General features: G+C 33.5%; 1 protein-coding gene across 1 annotated transcript; it reads right to left on the bottom strand.

Moving 5' to 3' along the window:
* Positions 1 to 2,477: 2,477 nt before the first annotated feature.
* LOC132720068 (uncharacterized) lies at positions 2,478 to 17,792 on the bottom strand. The gene is made up of 5 exons (XM_060704054.1): positions 17,586 to 17,792; positions 8,344 to 9,023; positions 7,574 to 7,741; positions 3,796 to 7,395; positions 2,478 to 2,548 (listed from the first exon to the last, which is right to left on the bottom strand). The coding sequence occupies exons 1-5, from the start codon at positions 17,783 to 17,785 to the stop codon at positions 2,478 to 2,480; spliced, it is 4,719 nt and encodes a 1,572-aa protein (XP_060560037.1). The 5' UTR covers positions 17,786 to 17,792.
* Positions 17,793 to 20,073: the final 2,281 nt, after the last annotated feature.

The following is a 20,073-nucleotide window of genomic DNA, read 5'->3' as shown; positions in this document are numbered from 1 at the left end:
ATGGAAAGATGGCAGTATGGATATAATACACATCATGTTGATCTTTACTATAGGGAGTATATTGTTTCTACTCACCAAGCGTTGGCCACCTCATCAAGATTTTTACGCTTTTTCACTATAAGTTCTTTATTTGTTAAGATATTTACTTCAAATTTATGTTTCTGATCATAAACCACATATGTGACAAGGTTCTAGCACAAACAATATTAGAATTACACACCTTGAACTTAGAAATTTCATGAAAAAAAATGTTGTTTTTTTAAACTTCTTCATTTCCTAATTTATATACTTCAAACTTCATATATATATATGTGTATTATTATCTCTCAAATTATTAAGGAGAAGGTTCAGTGCTCTAGCTTGACTTATTTCCAGAATCCCCCTTGAACTTAGATATTTTGCTAGAAACCATTATATTTTGCTCAAACTTCTAGCTTCCATTAAGATTTACCCTCAGAATGTCTGTTAGTTCATCTGTCTGTCTGTTCTGAAAAACTGTTTCCTGAGATCACTTTTAAAGAACTTTTCCATAAAATCTACTTAAATTAGAGAAACAATGCCACATTAGTTATAAATACTCATCCTGAGAAAATTGAATCTTCTGATTATCTCTTGTATAAACATAATTTCATTTATATAGGCATGGAAACTTATCACATTACTAAGATATAGACAAACTAAGAACTCAAAAGATTTATGTTCATTCATTCATTCATTCATGGCATAATTGAATGACCAATGGCCCTTTCTAATATTGCTGGGGTGCTAACCGGCAGGGGACTTTTGGATTGATAGCATTACTATGATTATTGCTTGTCATAATTAAAGTCCACTACCCATGACCACTCTAACAAGGATTTTGACTGAATATAAATGCTCAAAATTCATGATCAGCGATCATAGCTTTGGCTGGAATTTGATGGATTTGTGGCCCTTCGAATATCCGTGGTAGAAATTTTGCATATAACATCAATCTTCAGACCTACTTAACACTCAAAATGTATTTTCAGCCCAAATATTTTCTAGAAGTCATAAGAGTCGTTCTGATAATTTTTAGAGCAAGTTGAATAAGGGTCATATGAGTTTTAAAACTAGGTTTAAGTCTATAGCCAGGCTATCCTGGAAATTTGTCTAAAAGCTTGTTTAAATGGTTTATTGCTCAAGCAATAAGGGCTATCATGACCCTCTTGTTTGAATTACTTGTAACAAATGTTAACCAGCATGCATCCTTGCATCAGGCACTAGATCTGATACTATGCATAGATCCCTGACTTGACTTTTTGTGTCGCCTTGAAAAGGTTACATATAGGGATTACTTTTGTAGGCGGCGTCAGCGTCCCCTAAAGCTTGTCTGGAGCATAACTCAGTCACTTTAAGTTGGATTGACTTCAAACTTGGTATGCATGCTTCTTTCAATAACACGAAGTGCAGTGCACAAGGACAGGTACTCTGCACTTCTTAATTTTTGAGTTATTGCCCTTTGTAAATTTTCATACTTTAATTTTGTCAGAGCCATTTCTCTTCAACTATAAAAGCTATGGACCTCAAACTTCATACAATGATAGATCTCATTAAGAAGAAGTGCAGTGCACAAGAATCGGTACTCTGCACTTCCTAATTTTTGAGTTATTTCCCTTTGTTAATTTTCATACTTTATTTTTGTCCGGGCTATTTCTACTAATGTATAAAAGCTATGGACTTGAAACTTCATAGGATGATAGATCTCATTAAGAAGAAGTGCAATGCACAAGAACAAGTACTCTGCACTTCCTAATTTTTGAGTTAATTTCCCTTTGTTAATTTTCATACTTTATTTTTGTCCGGGCCATTTCTCCAAAAGTATAAAAGCTATGGACTTGAAACTTTATAGGATGATAGATCTCATTAAGAAGAAGTGCAGTACCCAAGAACCAGTACTCTGCATTTCTTATTTTTTGAGTTATTGCCCTTTGTTAATTTTCATACTTTATTTTTGTCCAGGTCATTTTTCCTTAAAAGCTATACACATGAAATTTCATAGGATGATAGATCTCATTAAAAATAATTGCAGTGTACAAGGACCGGTACTCTGCATTTCTTATTTTTGAGTTTTTACCCTTTATATATTTTCATACTTTATTTTTGTCCAGGCCATTTCTCATAAATTATAAAAGATATGGACTTGAAACTTCATAGAATGATAGATCTTATTGATAAGAAGTGCAGTGCATATAGAAACTGCTGCTCTGCACTTATTATTTTTTGAGTTATTGCCCTTTGTTAGTTTTCGTATTTCATTTTTGTCCTGGCCATTTCTCCTAAACTATATTGTTCACAAGGCGACACATCCGACTTGCGGAGTTCTAGTTCTAATTATCAGATAAGTGGATAAAATAAGAATTTCACTACACAATTTTGTTAACAAAAAAGCAGCAGAATGGTCATGTCTACTTTCCTGTCTAGTTCCGCAAGTGGCTCAAATGTTAAACATTTTGAACCTAACATAGACTGTGCTGCATAGCATAATCTTTAGGGGCATATGTCATCTTTAGTAACACATCTGGTTTAACTTAATCACAATTATACATGCAATGAAAATAAACACAATATTGTATATTAAGTTTATTCATTATTTTGTGTTAATATTTATATATTTTATTTACATTCTTTGTGGTAACCATTGAGGATCATATAACATTTGGTCTAAATGTTGCAGTTTCAATAGGTAACATAGAAAGGATAAACATCAAGATATAATAATATTTATATATGGAATGCAATAAATGTAAACAATTTTATTGCAATATATTTAGTGTAGTAAAGTTTGATAAACTTAATAGTAAAGTGATGATTTTTGTGACAAAATTTCAAGAACATTTAATAAAAAGGATCAAGTATATTGTTTAAACTTCTCGTATTCCTGTTTAATGTCATCAGCTTTCCTGCTAAAATTCATGTATTCTAGTGATTTTACAATCTCATGAATGATATAAAACCCCTCTTTACTTTTGATATGTTTAAGTCCCAAGTTCAACGCATCTTGAAAAAATGGCATTTGCTTCATTTCAGATAAGTAATTATATGCTGGCTTATATCGAAAAGAGCTAAAATAAGATGTTAACTCCTCGTTAAAATAATTTATATGATAGAAGGTTCCACTTGAAATATAAATGAATTCTACTAAAATATCAACCTTAATACGAAAAGAAAATTGCCTCAACAAGGTTCGCAAGAAACCAAAAGTGTATCTTTCATCAAATGTTTTATGCACTCTGACTATGAATTCTCTTAGCTTTTCACCAACTTCACAACGGTTGTCCCAATATTTATGACAGTACTCGCCGATGCGTGTTGGATTAATATTCCACTCTGTATTTATATAAACATATTCTTTGATCATAGAATCTAAAATTTCTCTGCCAAAACTAGATTGTATCTGTATGTTATCCACCATAAGTCTTTGCATATAAAAGTCCATTTTCTTCGCATATTTTGTAAACTTTGTTTTGTTATTAATTTGATTATATTCAATATATTTTTCACGTGCCATTTCGTTGCATATACTTGAACAAATTTGCTTCATTTGAAACAGATTGTAAAGATTCATCATGTAATAACTTTTCGAAAGTGACCAACGATCTTTTAAGGTTCTAGCAGTTTCGCGTATGCATATTAAAGCCTTAAGCATTTTGTACATATTTCTAGGAATTAAGTTGTTGTATTGGAAAACACACAACACATTTCTTTCTTTGTGTATTGATTTTAAGAATGTGAGAAAGAAATGAAAATAAAAGTTCTTTAAATGAATATCAAAACTGTTGCGTAGAGACCCTGAACTTGATAGCATATGCGCAGCTGCCTTCTGATTCAATAACTGAGCCAAAAAGAGTGGGGTTACAGAATGATAATTTGGACATAGTAATTCTTGAACCCCAAAATAAGTTGAAATGTTTGAAAGGGTTAATGTAAGACCATGCATTGCAGCTATATGTACCAATGAAAATTGTGTGCTGTTGGGGGAACAAATGTTTTTTGGAAGTAATTGTCCATGATAATGATTGACAAGTGTTGAGACAACAATGTCAACATCTTTATATGCCCCTGAATCATCTCTTTTAAACTTATTATATTTCGTGCTTATTTCAGATATTACTCTTAAGAAGTCAACATGATTTGAGTTTTTAAGTACTGTCATCAAACCTGATTTTCTAATTACTTTAATGAGCGATGTATTTGTATCAATCGGATACGAAAGGACCAATACACCTCTATCTGCTTTATTCGTATATATTGCTAATTTGATTAAATCTGTAACGTTTCTTTTATAACTTTTAACACCAATACCCAGCAAGAATTTGACCAGCTCGACACTTCTTCCTTGAATTGACCTTTCTAGAACATTATAGCCTTCTTCGTCATTACATGTACTGAGCATATCTGGATAAAGAGCATTTAATCTAAAATCCATCATAATTATGTTTTCAATATTTTTTGAAAGGTCAGCGTTTGTTATTTCTTTATATATATTAATTATTTCCCCATATTTTAGTGCAACGGTATGCATGTGACATTGCTGCGTTACTTTCTGGCAATTGTTAATACACATGGAAATGTCCGTACGCTTCTCGATTCTATAAGAATACCACAGCATAAGTATGTAAGATGACACAAATGTACTTGAATCCTGTTGAAGAACATCTTTTACAAAGTCATTGTCGCCGTGAAATCTTTTATCAGTTCGTAAATATTTGTTTACTACTAAACTGCAGTTCTTTTTCAAAAGTTTAAGGAGAAGTTGTTTTATATACTCGTATGTAAAAAGCTTATGTTTTTCTATAAAGTCCAGAGATAAGGATATTACATAGTCAACAGGAGTCAAACTATTTTCAATAGAACTATAATGTTTTAGGAAAGTAACGTTTTCTGTGAAAAGTACTCGTTCAATAGCTAGATCGATCGGGGTTCTTTGATTCCTGTCTTTCTCTGTAATAAGATGCTTTGACCTGTCTAGATAATTAGAGAACAATCTGTTTATAACAGCAATTTGTCCACTCTCCATGGCAATATGCAATATGTTCTGATGAAGCATGTTCTTAGAATCAAGATCACTTTCGGAAAATTCAATTGCATCTAAAATTTGTAATGCAAAGCTTTCATTTATTGGAGTGCTTTCATTTATTTGCGTATTTGCAAACTGCAAATCATGCCGAGTTCCATTTAAAGCTTTAAATATGATAGATTGTCTCATCTCCTTGTTTAAAAGTGCATGTTTTTGTTTTGTTGATTTCATAAGAATATTAAAAGTTTCAATTGAATTGCAAGAGGCAGCTGATTCGAGGGGTGTTGAACCATTATCACATTTTTGCTGTAATGTTTGGCTTGAATTAACTTCGAGCAAACGATTTAAAAAACTTGTGCTTCCGACACAGGCGGCCACATGAGCTGGATGACATCCTGCATTATCCTTAACATCAGGTAGTTCTGTGTGATGATCGATTAAATATTTAACAAACCACGATCGGTCAAAGTATGCAGCTACATGTATTATTGTACATCTATCACAAATATAGTAAGTGTTTAATTCCTTTCTTTCCACACCGCTTAATTGTGTAATATCTTTTACATGTATTGGTTTTCTACTTTTTGAACTTAAATTTACATTCATATTTTCAAATATTACTTTTGCAATATCAGAACGGTTGTATTGCAGCGCTGACATAAGCGGTGTCCTTCCACCCCTATCAAAACATAGTGAAGTATTCTTAGAAAACTTGTCTTTCATAAGTAATTTTACGACATGAAAGTGATTATTCCGAACTGCTACATGCAGCGCTGTTTCACACGCGATCTGATTCCAGTCATCATATAAAACGTATTTGTGTCGATACTCTTCATCAGAAGTTGAAATGATCGCGGTGCCTTGAATTCGAGATTTTCCTCTTGGGATGAAATGAAGATATGTTTTACATGGTTTACATTTATCTTCGATACCAATCTCTAAAAGATAAGAAACTAGTTCAACATGTCCGTTCTCAGATGCAAAGTAAAGGCACAATGTATCTATCGTCCAATTATGTTTCGTATACAGGTACTTGACGATTCCAACATGACCATACTTGCAAGACAAATGAATTGGCAGCAGGTTCATACCATTCATTTTTATCAAATTATAATTCAAATTCTCGACAATATACTTTACCACTGCCAGATGCCCGTTTTGCGCTGATATGTCTAATATACCGTAATCCCAGTGATGTGTTTCCAATGATATTTTTATAGCTAGGTCAAGGTGTATAACATGCATATATGAGTGTGTCCTAAAATTTGTATTGGATTTGGCTTGAACTAGTGCCCTTAGTGTATTTAGATTGCCATGTGTAGCAGCCACAAATATCGGTGTAACATTTAAGCTGTCTCTTTGCTCTAAGTTTGGAAAGTGCTTTATAAGATGCTTTGTTGCTAGAAAGTTGTCAAAACGGCGGGCAAGGCGGTGCAAAGGATAGTTATGTTTTGTTACATCTTCATTGATTTTCATTACATCAAACGTGTTAAGGCAGTCTGTACTGAATTGTTCTGCAAGAGCTGCATGAAGTACCAAATTAACTAAATCTATCATATCCCCTTCTATTTCTTTTTGTCTTAAAATGTAGCTGGCAATATAATGATGACCCTTTGCGACATCTATTTTAAACCTCGATTTTGTATTTATCAACCAACGTTTTAAAGATGAATGCCAGAGATGAATTTCTCCTTTGATTGTATGTATAAATTCTGATAAATTATAAAGCAAGCCTTCATAACTGCTGGTTTTGTATGAATTGAAATGAGAAATCATTTTTTGTAATTCACGTTCTTCTAAAGCTTCGAAGGATGCGCATAATATCTCTAATATCTCTCTAACACTCTCGAAGCCATCGCCAAAATGTCTTCTAAACTGTTCTTCATAGAATATATCCAATGAGAGATAATCTTTTGTCGGCATATCAACAGGAAACGTCGCAAGAAGAAAATTTGGAAAGTTTTCTCGAACATTTGAAGTTTTGTGAGTGCTAAAATACATTTTCAAATCATTTTGATTTTCTGAATCATTGGAATTAAGACTCAAAGTATACATTTGATTGGTCAGTTGAGAACAATATGATGTTTTCCTACAAGTCAGTATGAAATGTATCCAGCTTGGAAATAAATGCATCTTTGATTTCAACAAGTAAGCGATGCCACCATCATGGTGGTTTTCATCACATTCATCCAAAGCGTCGACCAAAATCAAAAAGGAAGCGTTATGTTCAGCACGTAAACTCATCAAAGGGGATATCAAACAATGATTCATACATCCAATAGGATCTTCCTCACATTTATCCGGGCGAAAAAGATCTATACAAATCTTTTCATGCTCACGCAGAACGTCTGAAAAGCCTGGTATGTTCCACGAAAAACATCGATGCTAATCGCCGGATGAAAATGTGCTTCTTTTTTGTGATTAACGAATCAAATCGGCAAATGTAATAAGCCGCTAATTGTTTTTTTAAATTGTAACTTGCATGATCAGATGAGGCACAAATTATATCTTTCATTATCGCTGATTTTCCATAACCCATGTCAGCTATTATTAATACACCTTTAATAGTTTTATTAATTTCTATTCTACGTTCAAGGCGTTCAAATAACCATTCACGACCAACAAAGTTTGAATGTTTTGAAATGTACCCATGCATCCGAATCGCCTCGGGAAACAAGGGGTATGGCTGATCTGATAGACAACCTGCAATGAATAAATTATAACTACAGTTGTATTAATAAATATTTTGAAATTAGCAATCTTACCATAGAACTGGCTAGGACTGTCATTGATGGGAATTTTTAACCGATATATCTGAAGCCAAATATCAACGATATATCGATTTATCGAATTAAATAGCTAGTGTATTGGAAAGTATTTGGAGATACATACTTACTAAAACTGTTACCATGGTGTCAGATATGCTTGATTTAGTAATCACAACTATGTAACGTAATATTACAGAACTAATAGAAAGTATATATTTTCTTGGTATAGAGTTCCAATGACCTCAATGAAAAATAAATCCAGGTTCCCAACCAGCCAAGAAACGGTGGAAAAAGTCACAATTTTCTTCAGAAGTGACTATTTTCTTCAGAAAAATAAAGAGATTATTTGAAATGGATTCTTAATTGTATAGATATTCTTAACCTCTCAATCGATATTGAATCGACTGTTGAATATCCACGATATATCTATGTCGCAATGACACTCCTACATAAAACTATATATAATTTTTATTTTTTATTTGATGAACTAAAATATAAATTTCGCAGAAGATGCTAATAAAGTCTATAATTGTATACCTTTATTTGTTGCTCTGTAAAGCCGTACTGGTTCGCCTGCATGGATGATTGAATGGAAGCGTTCTTTATATGGGTAAACCATGGCAGCCAGAAATATTACAATTATGCTTAGAATTACAACCAGTATCAATTTCATGTATTCGCGAATTTGACTCATGTCTTTCTTTATTGAATTCATATCTTTTTCATAATCTTTTTCCTTCAATAACCCTTTCATTATACTAACTGCTTCAATAAATTCCTTAGATTTCATTCCATGCCTTCGCAGCTTCTTTAGACTTTGTTTTAATTGAGTGTACATAGGAATGACTGCTTTAATGTCTGGAACCTTCAATGTGTCAAACATTGTTATGAATATGTTTTCAGTTTCTACAGCTCCAATCTTTTGGCTTGATTTGTGTTTATGAGCAAAGTCGTTTCTTAGTTCTTTAATAGGGTTGATGTCAAGCACAATAGAAAGTGGAAACTCGGAGCAGTTTGTCCAAATGCTTAAAGCTGTTGATATATCCTTCAGATGAATTGCATTATTTTTCCATGAAATTGGTAGAAACACTTCTGAGATATTTTGGACATCTATTGGCCAACTCCAACTCTTCATGTTCCGCCATTTAATCTTAGCTCCAGGATTCTGTAAGAATTTGGTTAGTTCTGTCCTCCACGCAGAACATGTTGGACACCATCTGTAATTCGACGGGAGAGAAAAATAATTTTGTGAAAAACTTCAGAAAAAATAAGTTAACAGGGGAAAATCTGATAGGATCACCAAACACGACACAAGCAAAAACGCATGCATGATATAAATTGCGTTTAATCGGGTAGACACGGTTCAATATCGATAGCCATCTCGATTTTCAAGTTAGTAGTCATCAAATATCAAACAATGTATAAACATTTCCACTAGATATGAAGATTTAGAGTTTAACATACACATCTACTGTATACATTTTCTGTATAGGATATCGACCGAGTACGGGATATTTCTGTTTTGGAAAGACCTGGTCACGAATTTCGTGTGTTTCATGAAATTCGTGACCAGGCCTTTCCTGAACAGAAAGATCGATGTACGAGGTCAATATCCAACTTACACACCGTTAAAACTATATTGGCTTGAGCAATGGCTGATCCAAAGCATTTGATGAAATGCACAAATATTATCTTTAACACAACGCTTATACAGGTAAGCTTTTATCAATGTTCTGCTTATTATAAAATAAAAATACAATATATATATTTTGCAATTAAATTTGCCTTCACTTTAAAAAAGTCTCAATGTGCAATTTGTCAATAATAAAGTTAATAGATCTGTAATAAAAGGTATGTTGAAGAATGAATGATTATGTTTATAGTATTTCGTATCAGACAATGCAGATTCTAGGACATTTGCCCCCGGGCAGTTGCCCCCCCCGGACGTTTGCCCCCTTTTTTGCCGTTGTGACTTGTCACTTGCCATCTCGTGTATAGATTTTTTTTGTATGCCAATGGAAACATTTTAGTTTTTATTTATTTATGGATGCTATTTTGACTTTCATAAATTTGCGCGAGAGTTTTTGTGTATTTAAGCACAATGAAATTTTGAAAATAGGCGATGAATTGTGGTAGCAAACAATTCAACAATAAATATTTTTAGAACAGGGAGGGGAGGGGGAAAATGTCCGCCCCTTCCAAAGATATGAGGTGGCAAATGACCGCCACTGCAAAAAGGAAAGAGAGCAAACTTTCGATGGGGCAACTGTCCGGTAATGTGTGGATACCCAGCAGACCACGAAAGACTTACATATGTATATTGTTGGAAAGTGTGAGATACTATATTTTATATAGCAGATTATATAGATCTTCTAGAATAAAATATGATCGTTCGTCATAAAATGTTTTAAACTAAATCACTACTAACTTTATTTACATTTTAAAATTGTAATGAGTATGCTGTGATTTCTGCTATATAGTTTCATAGATATGAACTTTAAGCATCCATTGTGTTATATTATGAACTTAATGGCAGAATTACTATTACTTTAAAAAGAATAAATGTTAATTGTTTCTTAACTTTGATATGCTATCCATTTTTTTATTGAAAGATCTAATATAGGGGTGCTCGAATGATTGCTTAGTTAAAAGGGTTTTAATTTTTGATTGCATTTCATGTTTTCTTTGTCTGCGCATAGGCAGGTCTATTTTTTCACGTGCATTTCATGACCTAGGCCCGTATTCAGAAACGATACTCAATCTCAATCTCGACTCAAACTCACGAAAGGTCGCCTCAAGTAACGCTGGAGTAGACATATGGTAGGTAACTCACAATGTGTAAAGTGGTATTGGTTTTGTTCTCTCGTGAGGGAGACTTCAAAAGTTGACCGATCGGTTTTATTGCATAACATCACTTACTATACATTGTAAAAGTGTAATCATGTCGTTTAAAAGAGTGTATTTCACCGAAGTCGAACAATTTTGTTAAAGAATTAATTATTAAAAATCTTAATTTAAAAGAAAAGAAAAAAAAACGATTTTAAATAATTATACGTGTGTTCGATAAAACAAAAGCATGCAGAGACATTTAAAGAGTATTTAAATGTTTTCAAGTAGTAAAATAGCAAAAAATGCCAAAATAGCAAAATAATGTTGGAAAATTTGAAAGATAGGACGAAAAAAAAGCTAAGAAAGTAGTGAAAGGCTTATGACAGGCATTTAGAACTGAAAAAAAAAACAACAAAAACAAAAAAAAACAAAAAACATTTCAATAGCTTTACATTTATTTTAAAAGTAGCATCCAATTTTTATGTCAATGCAATTTTTGTTTGCAATACACAGTGACGTTTCCCTTTTTAATCATCTTATGACATGTTAAAGGCCCATTATGCCTCAGAAATTCTATCACTTTTATTTTCAAAATTTCAACTTTTGCAAAGGGTATAACTTATTGCATTATCATTTTGAATTAAAGTCAAAATACTACATTGTTAACATTTTTCTACCATCATAACACATTACTGCACGTTCAGTGCAACTATAAATAGTTTTTGATTATTTTTTTAAAGAATTAAAATAGAAAGATGCATAACGTGCTTTTAACAAGACTGTTGTTCGTATTTGCAAGATATAATCCTAATCTTTTTAATTTCTTGAATCAAAAGTCAATGATTTTATACATAAGTCCCCCCTTAAAACAACAAAAACAAACAAACAAGACGACCCTGTTTGATTGTGATGCTGGAATACCTTACGACTGTGGGCGGTAATTCATTATCAGCTGTTATTAAAGTTACAAACTGGATCTAAGTAATGAAACACCATACTCGTTTAGTAAAGTGTATTTTACATAAATCATGCTAAACAAATGTTCAAGATATTGTTTTGCTACCTGGATTTTGATTGTTGTTTTTTTAATTAAAATACTCAGACGGACGTCAACGCTCACTTTATGCCATTGTTTTTTCTGTCATTTTTTTTAAATTTCTTCAAACATATATGGATTGGGAATTCTATGTCAATCCCAAAATTCAAACAGGGTGATATAACTTGTATCTAACTGTTATACATATGCCTATATTTAGAAGAATACGACAAATTATCCAAACTCACTGTTGGTAACATTGACAAACACATGCAAAGTCATTTTCATGTATAAAAGGAAATTCAAGAAATTTCCAATTTGAAATTATATCAATTAATTTCTTTTTTGGCATAAGTACTGGTATCCCGCGAGCTGAATACACTCTTGTTCATACTAATTGTATCACACTGGGTACACCCCTTTGAAAATCAAAATATTTGATAAAATTCAACTTCTGATATAAATTTAATGGGATCATCTCTATTCCTAAGTATCTGTTTTTCAACATTTATTTTCTAAAATACTGTCAGTTCGCGTATTTGACGCACTTAAATGTTTATGGGACAAAATAAATTCAAAATCAATACTTAAAACTAAGTGGTATTCAGTATTATTTAATTGAGGACACCTCAAGGTAGCCCCCTCCTAAATTCACAGATTCTCAACTTTCCTGAGTTCACTCGACGCTTACTTTATAATCTGAATACCACTTTACAGAAAGGTGAGGACTGTCTTAACCGTTAGGCAATTATATGGGATTTACTCATTGAGTGTGAGTGTAAGTATCGATTCTGAATACGGGCCCTAGTCTGTCTGACTAGAACAGACCAGTGCACGTGCAAAAGATATACCTCATAACGGACTATCTTTTGTTTAAACAGGTCTATCCAAAAAATATAGACCTGTGACAAACAATAGAGGAGGTGTGTAATGTTTTAAACGATCTAATAATGATCATGATGAATCTTTTTATAACAATTGCTTTTTGACGATATGGTAAACATGTTGAGCATAGTATACAAGCAATACAATGTGTGCTCAATGACACGTGCCTTTACCGTTAAGACATGGGTATGACAATCATTACAAAAAGAAGATAAATAATGCTTTTTGTGTCGCCTCTACGGAGTAGTGGCGACATATAGGGATCACTTCTCCGTCGTCTGTCTGTCCGTCCGTCTGTCTGTCCGTCTGTCCGTCACAAAACTTGTCCGGACTACTCCTCATAAACTACTGGTGCAATTTTATACAAACTTTACAGGAATGATCAGTACCAAGTCTAGTTGTGCATATTGTCAGCATTTTCCGGTTCAATGATTTTTGGCAGAGTTATGGCCCTTTAATAATTTTTAATTTTAAAGTTTGTCCGGACTACTTCTCTTATACCACTAAAGCAATTTCAATGAAACTTTACAGGATTGATCTGTAGCTCAAGTCCTTGCGCATATTGCACGGGTTTTCCGGTTGAATGATTTTTGGCCGAGTTATGGCCCTTTGATAAAAAAGGTGTATTTTCTGTGTGTTGCCAGATACACAAAAGCTTGTCCGGACTACTCCTCATAAACTACTGGTGCAATTTCATCTAAACTTTACAGGAATGATCAGTACCAAGGGTAGTTGTGCATATTATCAGCATTTTCCGGTTCAATGATTTTTTTCAGAGTTATGGCCCTTTAATAATTGTTATTTTTAAAGTTTGTCCAGACTACTTCTCTTATATCACTAAAGCAATTTCAATGAAACTTTACAGGATTGATCAGTAGCTCAAGTCCTTGCGCATATTGCACGGGTTTTCCGGTTGAATGATTTTTGGCCGAGTTATGGCCCTTTGATAAAAAGGTGTTTTTTCTGTGTGTTGCCAGATACGCAAAAGCTTGTCCGGACTACTCCTCATAAACTACTGGTGCAATTTTATCCAAACTTTACAGGAATGATCAGTACCAAGTCTAGTTGTGCACTGTCCGTCTGTCTGTCCGTCTGTCACAAACTTTGTCCCAACATGAAATTGGCCATCATGAGGCGACACATGTGATTACTGATCGCTCTTGTTATATCAAGGGTGTACTTCTATAGAACATAATTTAAGGTTAATTAAAGGCTATCTGACGTTGAAACAGTTCATACAAAACAAATATGCCACCATAGACACCATTAAGGGTTCTATTTTTGGCTAGTTTATGATACATAACATTTTGTAAATGATTCAAGTATGTGTTATTGTCAAACAATATTGACCTAGCACTCTTGCAATTGACCCTTTAGTTGGTAAATTCCGTAAATAGATCTGCAGTTGTTAAATGGTCTTAATTAACAAATCCCGCTTAACCCAGTCGGTAAAATCTTTCACTTCGAGAAAATATAGGATCGAATCCTGGTTCAATTTCTTTTCCTTTTTTTTTAATTTTAAAATTGCCATTTCTCTCTACAATCGTGCAAAACGTTTTGAGTTATTTACGTGTATTTTACCTGTGTAGTATTTTTATACCCCGCACAACAAAGTTGTAAGGGGGTATACTGGAATCAGCTTGGCCGTCCGGCCGTTCGACCGTCACCCCGTCCGGCCGACCGGCGTCCATCGGTTTTTTATTATCCGCCAAATAACTTATGATTCCTTTGACCCACAGTCATCATATTTACTATTTAGATTGGTCATGATAACCAGATGATCCCATCCCTATTGATTTTGAGGTCATCAAGTCAAAGGTCAATGTCACAGGGACATTGACTAAAAAAGCTTTTCCGCTCAATAACTTAAGATTCTTTTGACCCACAGTCTTCATATTTTGTATTTAGAAATTGGTCATTATTATAGATGACCTCTATTGTTTTTGAGGTCATCAGGTCAAATGTCAAGGTAACAGGGGCCTTGATTACAAAAACTTTTTCCGTGTAATAACTGAAGATTCCCTTGACCCACAGTCTTCATATTTGGCATGAAGGTAAGTCATGATTAGAAGATGACCCCAATTGATTTTGAGATCACTGGGTCAAAGGTCAAGGTCACAGGGGCCTTGTCTAAAAAATGCTTGTCCACCTAATAACTTAAAATTCCTTTGACCCACAGTGTTCATATTTGGCATGGAGGTTAGTCATGATTAACGAATGATTCCTATTGATTTTGAGGTCACTGGGTCAAAGGTCAAGGTCAATGGGCCTTGACTAAAAAACATCCGCTCAATAACTTAAGATAACTTTGACTCACAATCTTCATATTTGGCATGGATATTTTTCATGATTAGTAGATGACCCCTTTTGATTTTGAGATCACTGGGTCATAGGTCAAGGTCACAGGGACCTTGACTTTAAAAAGTTTTTCCACCCAATAACTTAAGAAACCTTTAACCCACAGTCTTCATATTTTGCATGGAGGTTGATCATGACCATTGGGTGTTTTCAAGTTATTTTGAAGTGACTGGTATAAAGGTCAAGGTCACAGGGGCCTTGACTAAAAAAAAGCTTGTCCACCAAATAACTTAAGATTCTTTTGACCAACAGTCTTCATATTTTGTTTGGTCTTGAGTAATAGATGATCCCTATTGATTTTGAGGTCACCAGGTCAAGGTCACAGGGGACATGACTAAAAAAGCTTGTCCGCTTAATAACGTAAGATTCCATTAACCCACAGTCTTCATATTGGCAATGAGGTTAGCCATGAATAGCAAATGATCCCTTTTGATTGTGAGGTCACTGGGTTGAAGGTCAAGGTCACATTGGCCTTGACTAAAAAAACCTTGTCCGCCCAATAACTTAAGAATCCTTTGAACCACAGTCTTTATATTTGGCATGGAGGTTAGTCATGATTAGTAGATGACCCAATTGATTTTGAGGTCACTTGGTCAAAGGTAAATGTCACAGGGACCCTGACTTCAAAAAGTTTGTCCACCCAATAATTTAAGAAACCTTTGACCCACAGTCTTCATATTTGGCGTAAATGTTGATCATTACCACTAGGTGACCCCTGTTGATTTTAAAGTCATCTGGGTCAAAGGTCAAGGTCACAGGGGCCTTGACTGAAAAAGCTTGTCCGCTCAATTGCTTAAGAATGCTTTGGTCAACAGTCTTAATATGGTATTGAGGTTGTTTATGATTAGGCGATGACCCCTATTGATTTTTTGGTGACTGTGTCAAAGATCAAGGTCACATGGTTTTTTAGCTGACCTGAGGACAGTGTCCTCAAGGTGAGCTTTTGTGATGGCCCATTGTCTGTCGTCTATCGTCCGTTCGTGCGTGAGTCCGTGCGTCAACAATTTCTTTAAACAACTTCTTCTCCTGAACCAATTGGCCTTTGATGAAACTTTGCAGGGATGTTACTTGCATGAAGGTCTACCAAAGTTGTTCAAAGAAATAAATTCCATAAAGAACTCTGGTGTTTTTCGCGTGTTTTTTCTGCGCTATTTCTCATGGGGTGAAAAGGGGCTCCACTTTGACCGTTTAACCTATTTCTCAGGTGAGCGATTCAGGGTCATCTGGGTCCTCTTGTTACTATAATAAGCTTGTCTGCTCAAATGCTCAAGAATGCCTGTCCGCAGTGTATTGATTTTGACATGTTTACATTTGAAACATGTAGAATACATAACCTAGCTATGCTCTGGCTTAGTAACCTCAGATTTGGCAGGGAGGTTGTCCTTGAGCTCTGAATGTCCACTGTTGATTCTGACAAAGTGGTATGTAGGGGTATTCACGCCATGACAGTGACAGTTCTAGTTAATTTGAGTTATTAACGCGCTGTCCTTTTTATTAATAAAAGATAATGTAATGCAATAAAAAAAATAACTGTATAAACACACTTCTTAAAGGGTATCTTAAAACCGGATGTAGTAAAACGATTTCAAATTAATTCTTGCTAGTATATTCCAAAATACAATAAAAAATGCCTGGTGTTGATTAGATATTGAATCAGAGAATTTCAGATCAGTAGTCCAGCAACTATACCTATTAAATTCTTCTTTGAATTTATTAAGATTAACATTATATATTGTGTTACATAGTTACATTTTTTCTCTTTCTTACATCTATTTTATTCACATAATATCGTTTTCTTATTTAGTGATATTTTTTGTTACCAAATTTAACGTTAACGTTTGGCGCGGCTTAAGACGCCGCGTTACGTCATATTTTATCTGGGCGGAAATGCAATGATCATAACAAATTTAAACACGTTCATACAGTTTATAAGCATCACGACGATACATTTAAAACGCCGCAATAGTTGGTATGTTTATTTATTTGTTTAAAAATGATAATTTATATTAGGATTTTATTGAATGTATCTTAAATAAGATTATTTAAGTGTACTGTAATTAGAGCTCTATTTAAGTAAAATATGTTTAGTTTATTTGAGAGGTAAATACAAATGTTTTGATTGATGATCGTACGTTTATTTTTATGTTTTGATATACATGTAATTATCTTTGTATTTTATGTAATGATTTATTTTTATTCTCTTTTGTACAGAGAATCGTTCCACGTTTGACGTTTCACGTTTCACGTTTCACGTTTCCCGTTAATAAACGCATTCTCACTAACACTGGCGTCGTGTGTTTATAATACCAATTTATGATACACCACATCTCTTTGTTGTGTGAAGTTAACAAATATATCGGTACATTCGTTATATACTTGTGTTTTACAGTGACCTTTACGAAAATTAATGAAGTGCTATGTCAATATTGTTGGGCAATACTTGTGCTCATGTAAATATTTGACAGAATTCTTTAAAGAGAAACAGACTGTCATACTTTTTCTTAGTTTAACTACGGAATTATGGTTAGTTACAAAGAAATATCAAAACAAAATAAGCTGCTGTATGAGACAGGTATTGTGAATATATCATAGTTAACCTGTTCAATTTTAAACAAAAGCCAATACAATGAAAGAAACATTTAAAAATTTTGATATATTTAAATAATCATACCTGTGGTAATGGTAATGTTCACTGCATCGCTGGTTACATTGATGATAACCTGCAAGTTTCTGTTTGATTTTATCATGAACAGATTGAAGTATTTGCACAGTATATGGTTCTAAACATTGACCGATTAAGCTCAATGCTGTATCAACACTTTTGTAGTTTTCATAGTCTTTACTTTCTGCTAGTTCTTCAATATCCTCCATTATTTATAAAATTATAAGAACTATAAGAACTATAAAATCTAACAAGCTTTTTAGTTTTCCAAAATGATGTTTTTAATTGATAAAATCGGTGTTATGTTAATGTTATAGCGACGAGGTATCATGTTACCTATACTTCATATCTTAATTGATTTGACTACCGGTATAATAAGTTATTTATTCATATCTTCGTAGTTAAAATTCAATACGAATAAATAAATAAAATATTGAACGAGTCAAAATTGAACAGTGTGAATAAATATGATTCCCGTTTTTTTTTTTTTTTTTTTTTTTTTTTTTTTTTTTTTTTGTTGTTGTTGTTTTTTGTATCGCATGTACAGAGTCGTGGCGACATACAGAGACCACTTCTTCGCCATGGTCTGTCTGTCACAAAACTTGTCCGGACAACTTTTTTGAAAACTACTGCTGCAATTTAATCCAAACTTTACAGCAAGTCTAATGCATATCGTCGGTATTTTCCGGTTAAATTATTTTTGTCAGAGTTATGATTTTAGTTCGACTTAAAACAACATCAAAAACAAAAAAACTTGTATTTTGATTTTAACTTTTTAAAGTCTTCATGCATTGTCTTCATAAATTGTCCATAACAACCCCTGGGCCAAGACCGTTAAGTAGATCAGACTAACCTTGACCTTCATCCATAAATGACCTTGACCTTCGAGGTCAAAATGTCTAAATTATGCTTGTTTTTCGCAATTAGTGGCAATAATTTTGATATTTTTGAATGATTTGTCTTCAAATTTAAACATAATAATCTTTTAGGATAGATCTCCAAGTTAATCTGATTGATCTTGACATTCAATCAGTAATGACTTTGTCAAATTATTGACATTTTAAATTTTCTTTATGCTGTAACCGGCTATAACTTTATTATTGAATCGATTTGGATTGACTTTATATTATAACAGAACATTCTTTAACCTTTTCCCTTATATAGACGTGTTTCTACGGCTTTTTGTCCCCCATTTTGAGGCCTCAAACAGTGAAAAAAATGCCCTATCTAGGCCCAAATCACTGTTTTTCGTTTGAGAAATGTTGTTAAAAAAGTGACCACTTATTCGGCGCCGCCCCCATCCAAATATTACATGAGGGCGTTGCGAGAAGGGGGATGTGCCCCCCCCGGTTTGGGGGGGGGGGGTCTAAAGGGGGCGGTAGTCCCCCTCGTCGCCAAGAAAATTTTGGACATGTGACGGGCTAAAAATGGCCTCAGGTCGATCTTAGGGTAACAAGTAGCCGACGCTGAAAAGCCTTTTACTCCATCTCAATTCATTGAGAAGTTGCAGCACTTTGAAATCAGTTTTGATGGAAAAAAACAATGCAAAATAGTGATTTTTGGCAATTTTGAGACGCCCCCCCCCCCGTTGCCATGGTAACAGGAAATTTTACGATTTAGCATGCTGTTACAGAGGCTATGATCTAGTCAACATTTGTGCCAAGTTTCATCAGTATTGAAGCATTTTTCATAGTTTCATAGCAGTTTGAACTTGTTACAGGAGGCTTTTCAATGAATATGGCCATTTTTCGCAAACTACTCATGGGGTAAAAGGTTAAGACCTTCATTAAACTCAAATTGACCTCTGATCTGTAATGACCTTGACGTTGAAGGTTAAATTATTAAATTTTCACTGGTTTTTGCTATAATTGACTGCTACTTTGTAATTAATAAATGGATTACTTCATAACAACATTTTGGACAAGACCTTCAAAAATGTGAACTGGCATTGACCTTGAGTTTTAAATGACATTGAACGTCAAGGTCAAATTATTTAATTTTTGTTAAATTGTCATAAAATTGTTGTTTTTTTTTAACTTGGACAAAACAAGACTTGCTACCAAACAAAATATTGAATAATTTAGTTGTGACCTTGACCTTAAATTGACCTTGGCTAGTAAGGTCAAATTAATGATTTTTTTTCATTATTTTTTCTCTAACTGGCTAAAACTTTGTTATTTATTAATTGATTTACTTTTTAACACAACATCTTTTAGGTCAGGGCCTTCATTGTATATCAATCTCAAATTGACCTTGATTAATGTATGACCTTGACCTTGAAGGTTAAATTATTTATTTTTTACTTATTATTGTTATATAATTGGCTGTAACTTTGTAATTTATCAATCGATATGTTTCATACTTGGACAAAACAACCTGTTAAACAAGACATTCTAAAAGATTGAATTGAACTTGACATTGAGCGTAAAATGACTTTTACTCAAATGAGTAATGCATTTTGGTTAAATTAACATAATTTTATAATTTATGTACGGAT

Source organism: Ruditapes philippinarum, unplaced genomic scaffold, assembly GCF_026571515.1.
Source record: "Ruditapes philippinarum isolate M1 unplaced genomic scaffold, ASM2657151v2 ctg1073_1_1_1_1, whole genome shotgun sequence".
NCBI classification, from domain to species: Eukaryota; Metazoa; Mollusca; class Bivalvia; order Venerida; family Veneridae; genus Ruditapes; species Ruditapes philippinarum.
The sequence above is the reverse complement of the archived record's forward strand: the minus strand, read 5'-3'. Positions and strand labels throughout refer to the sequence as shown.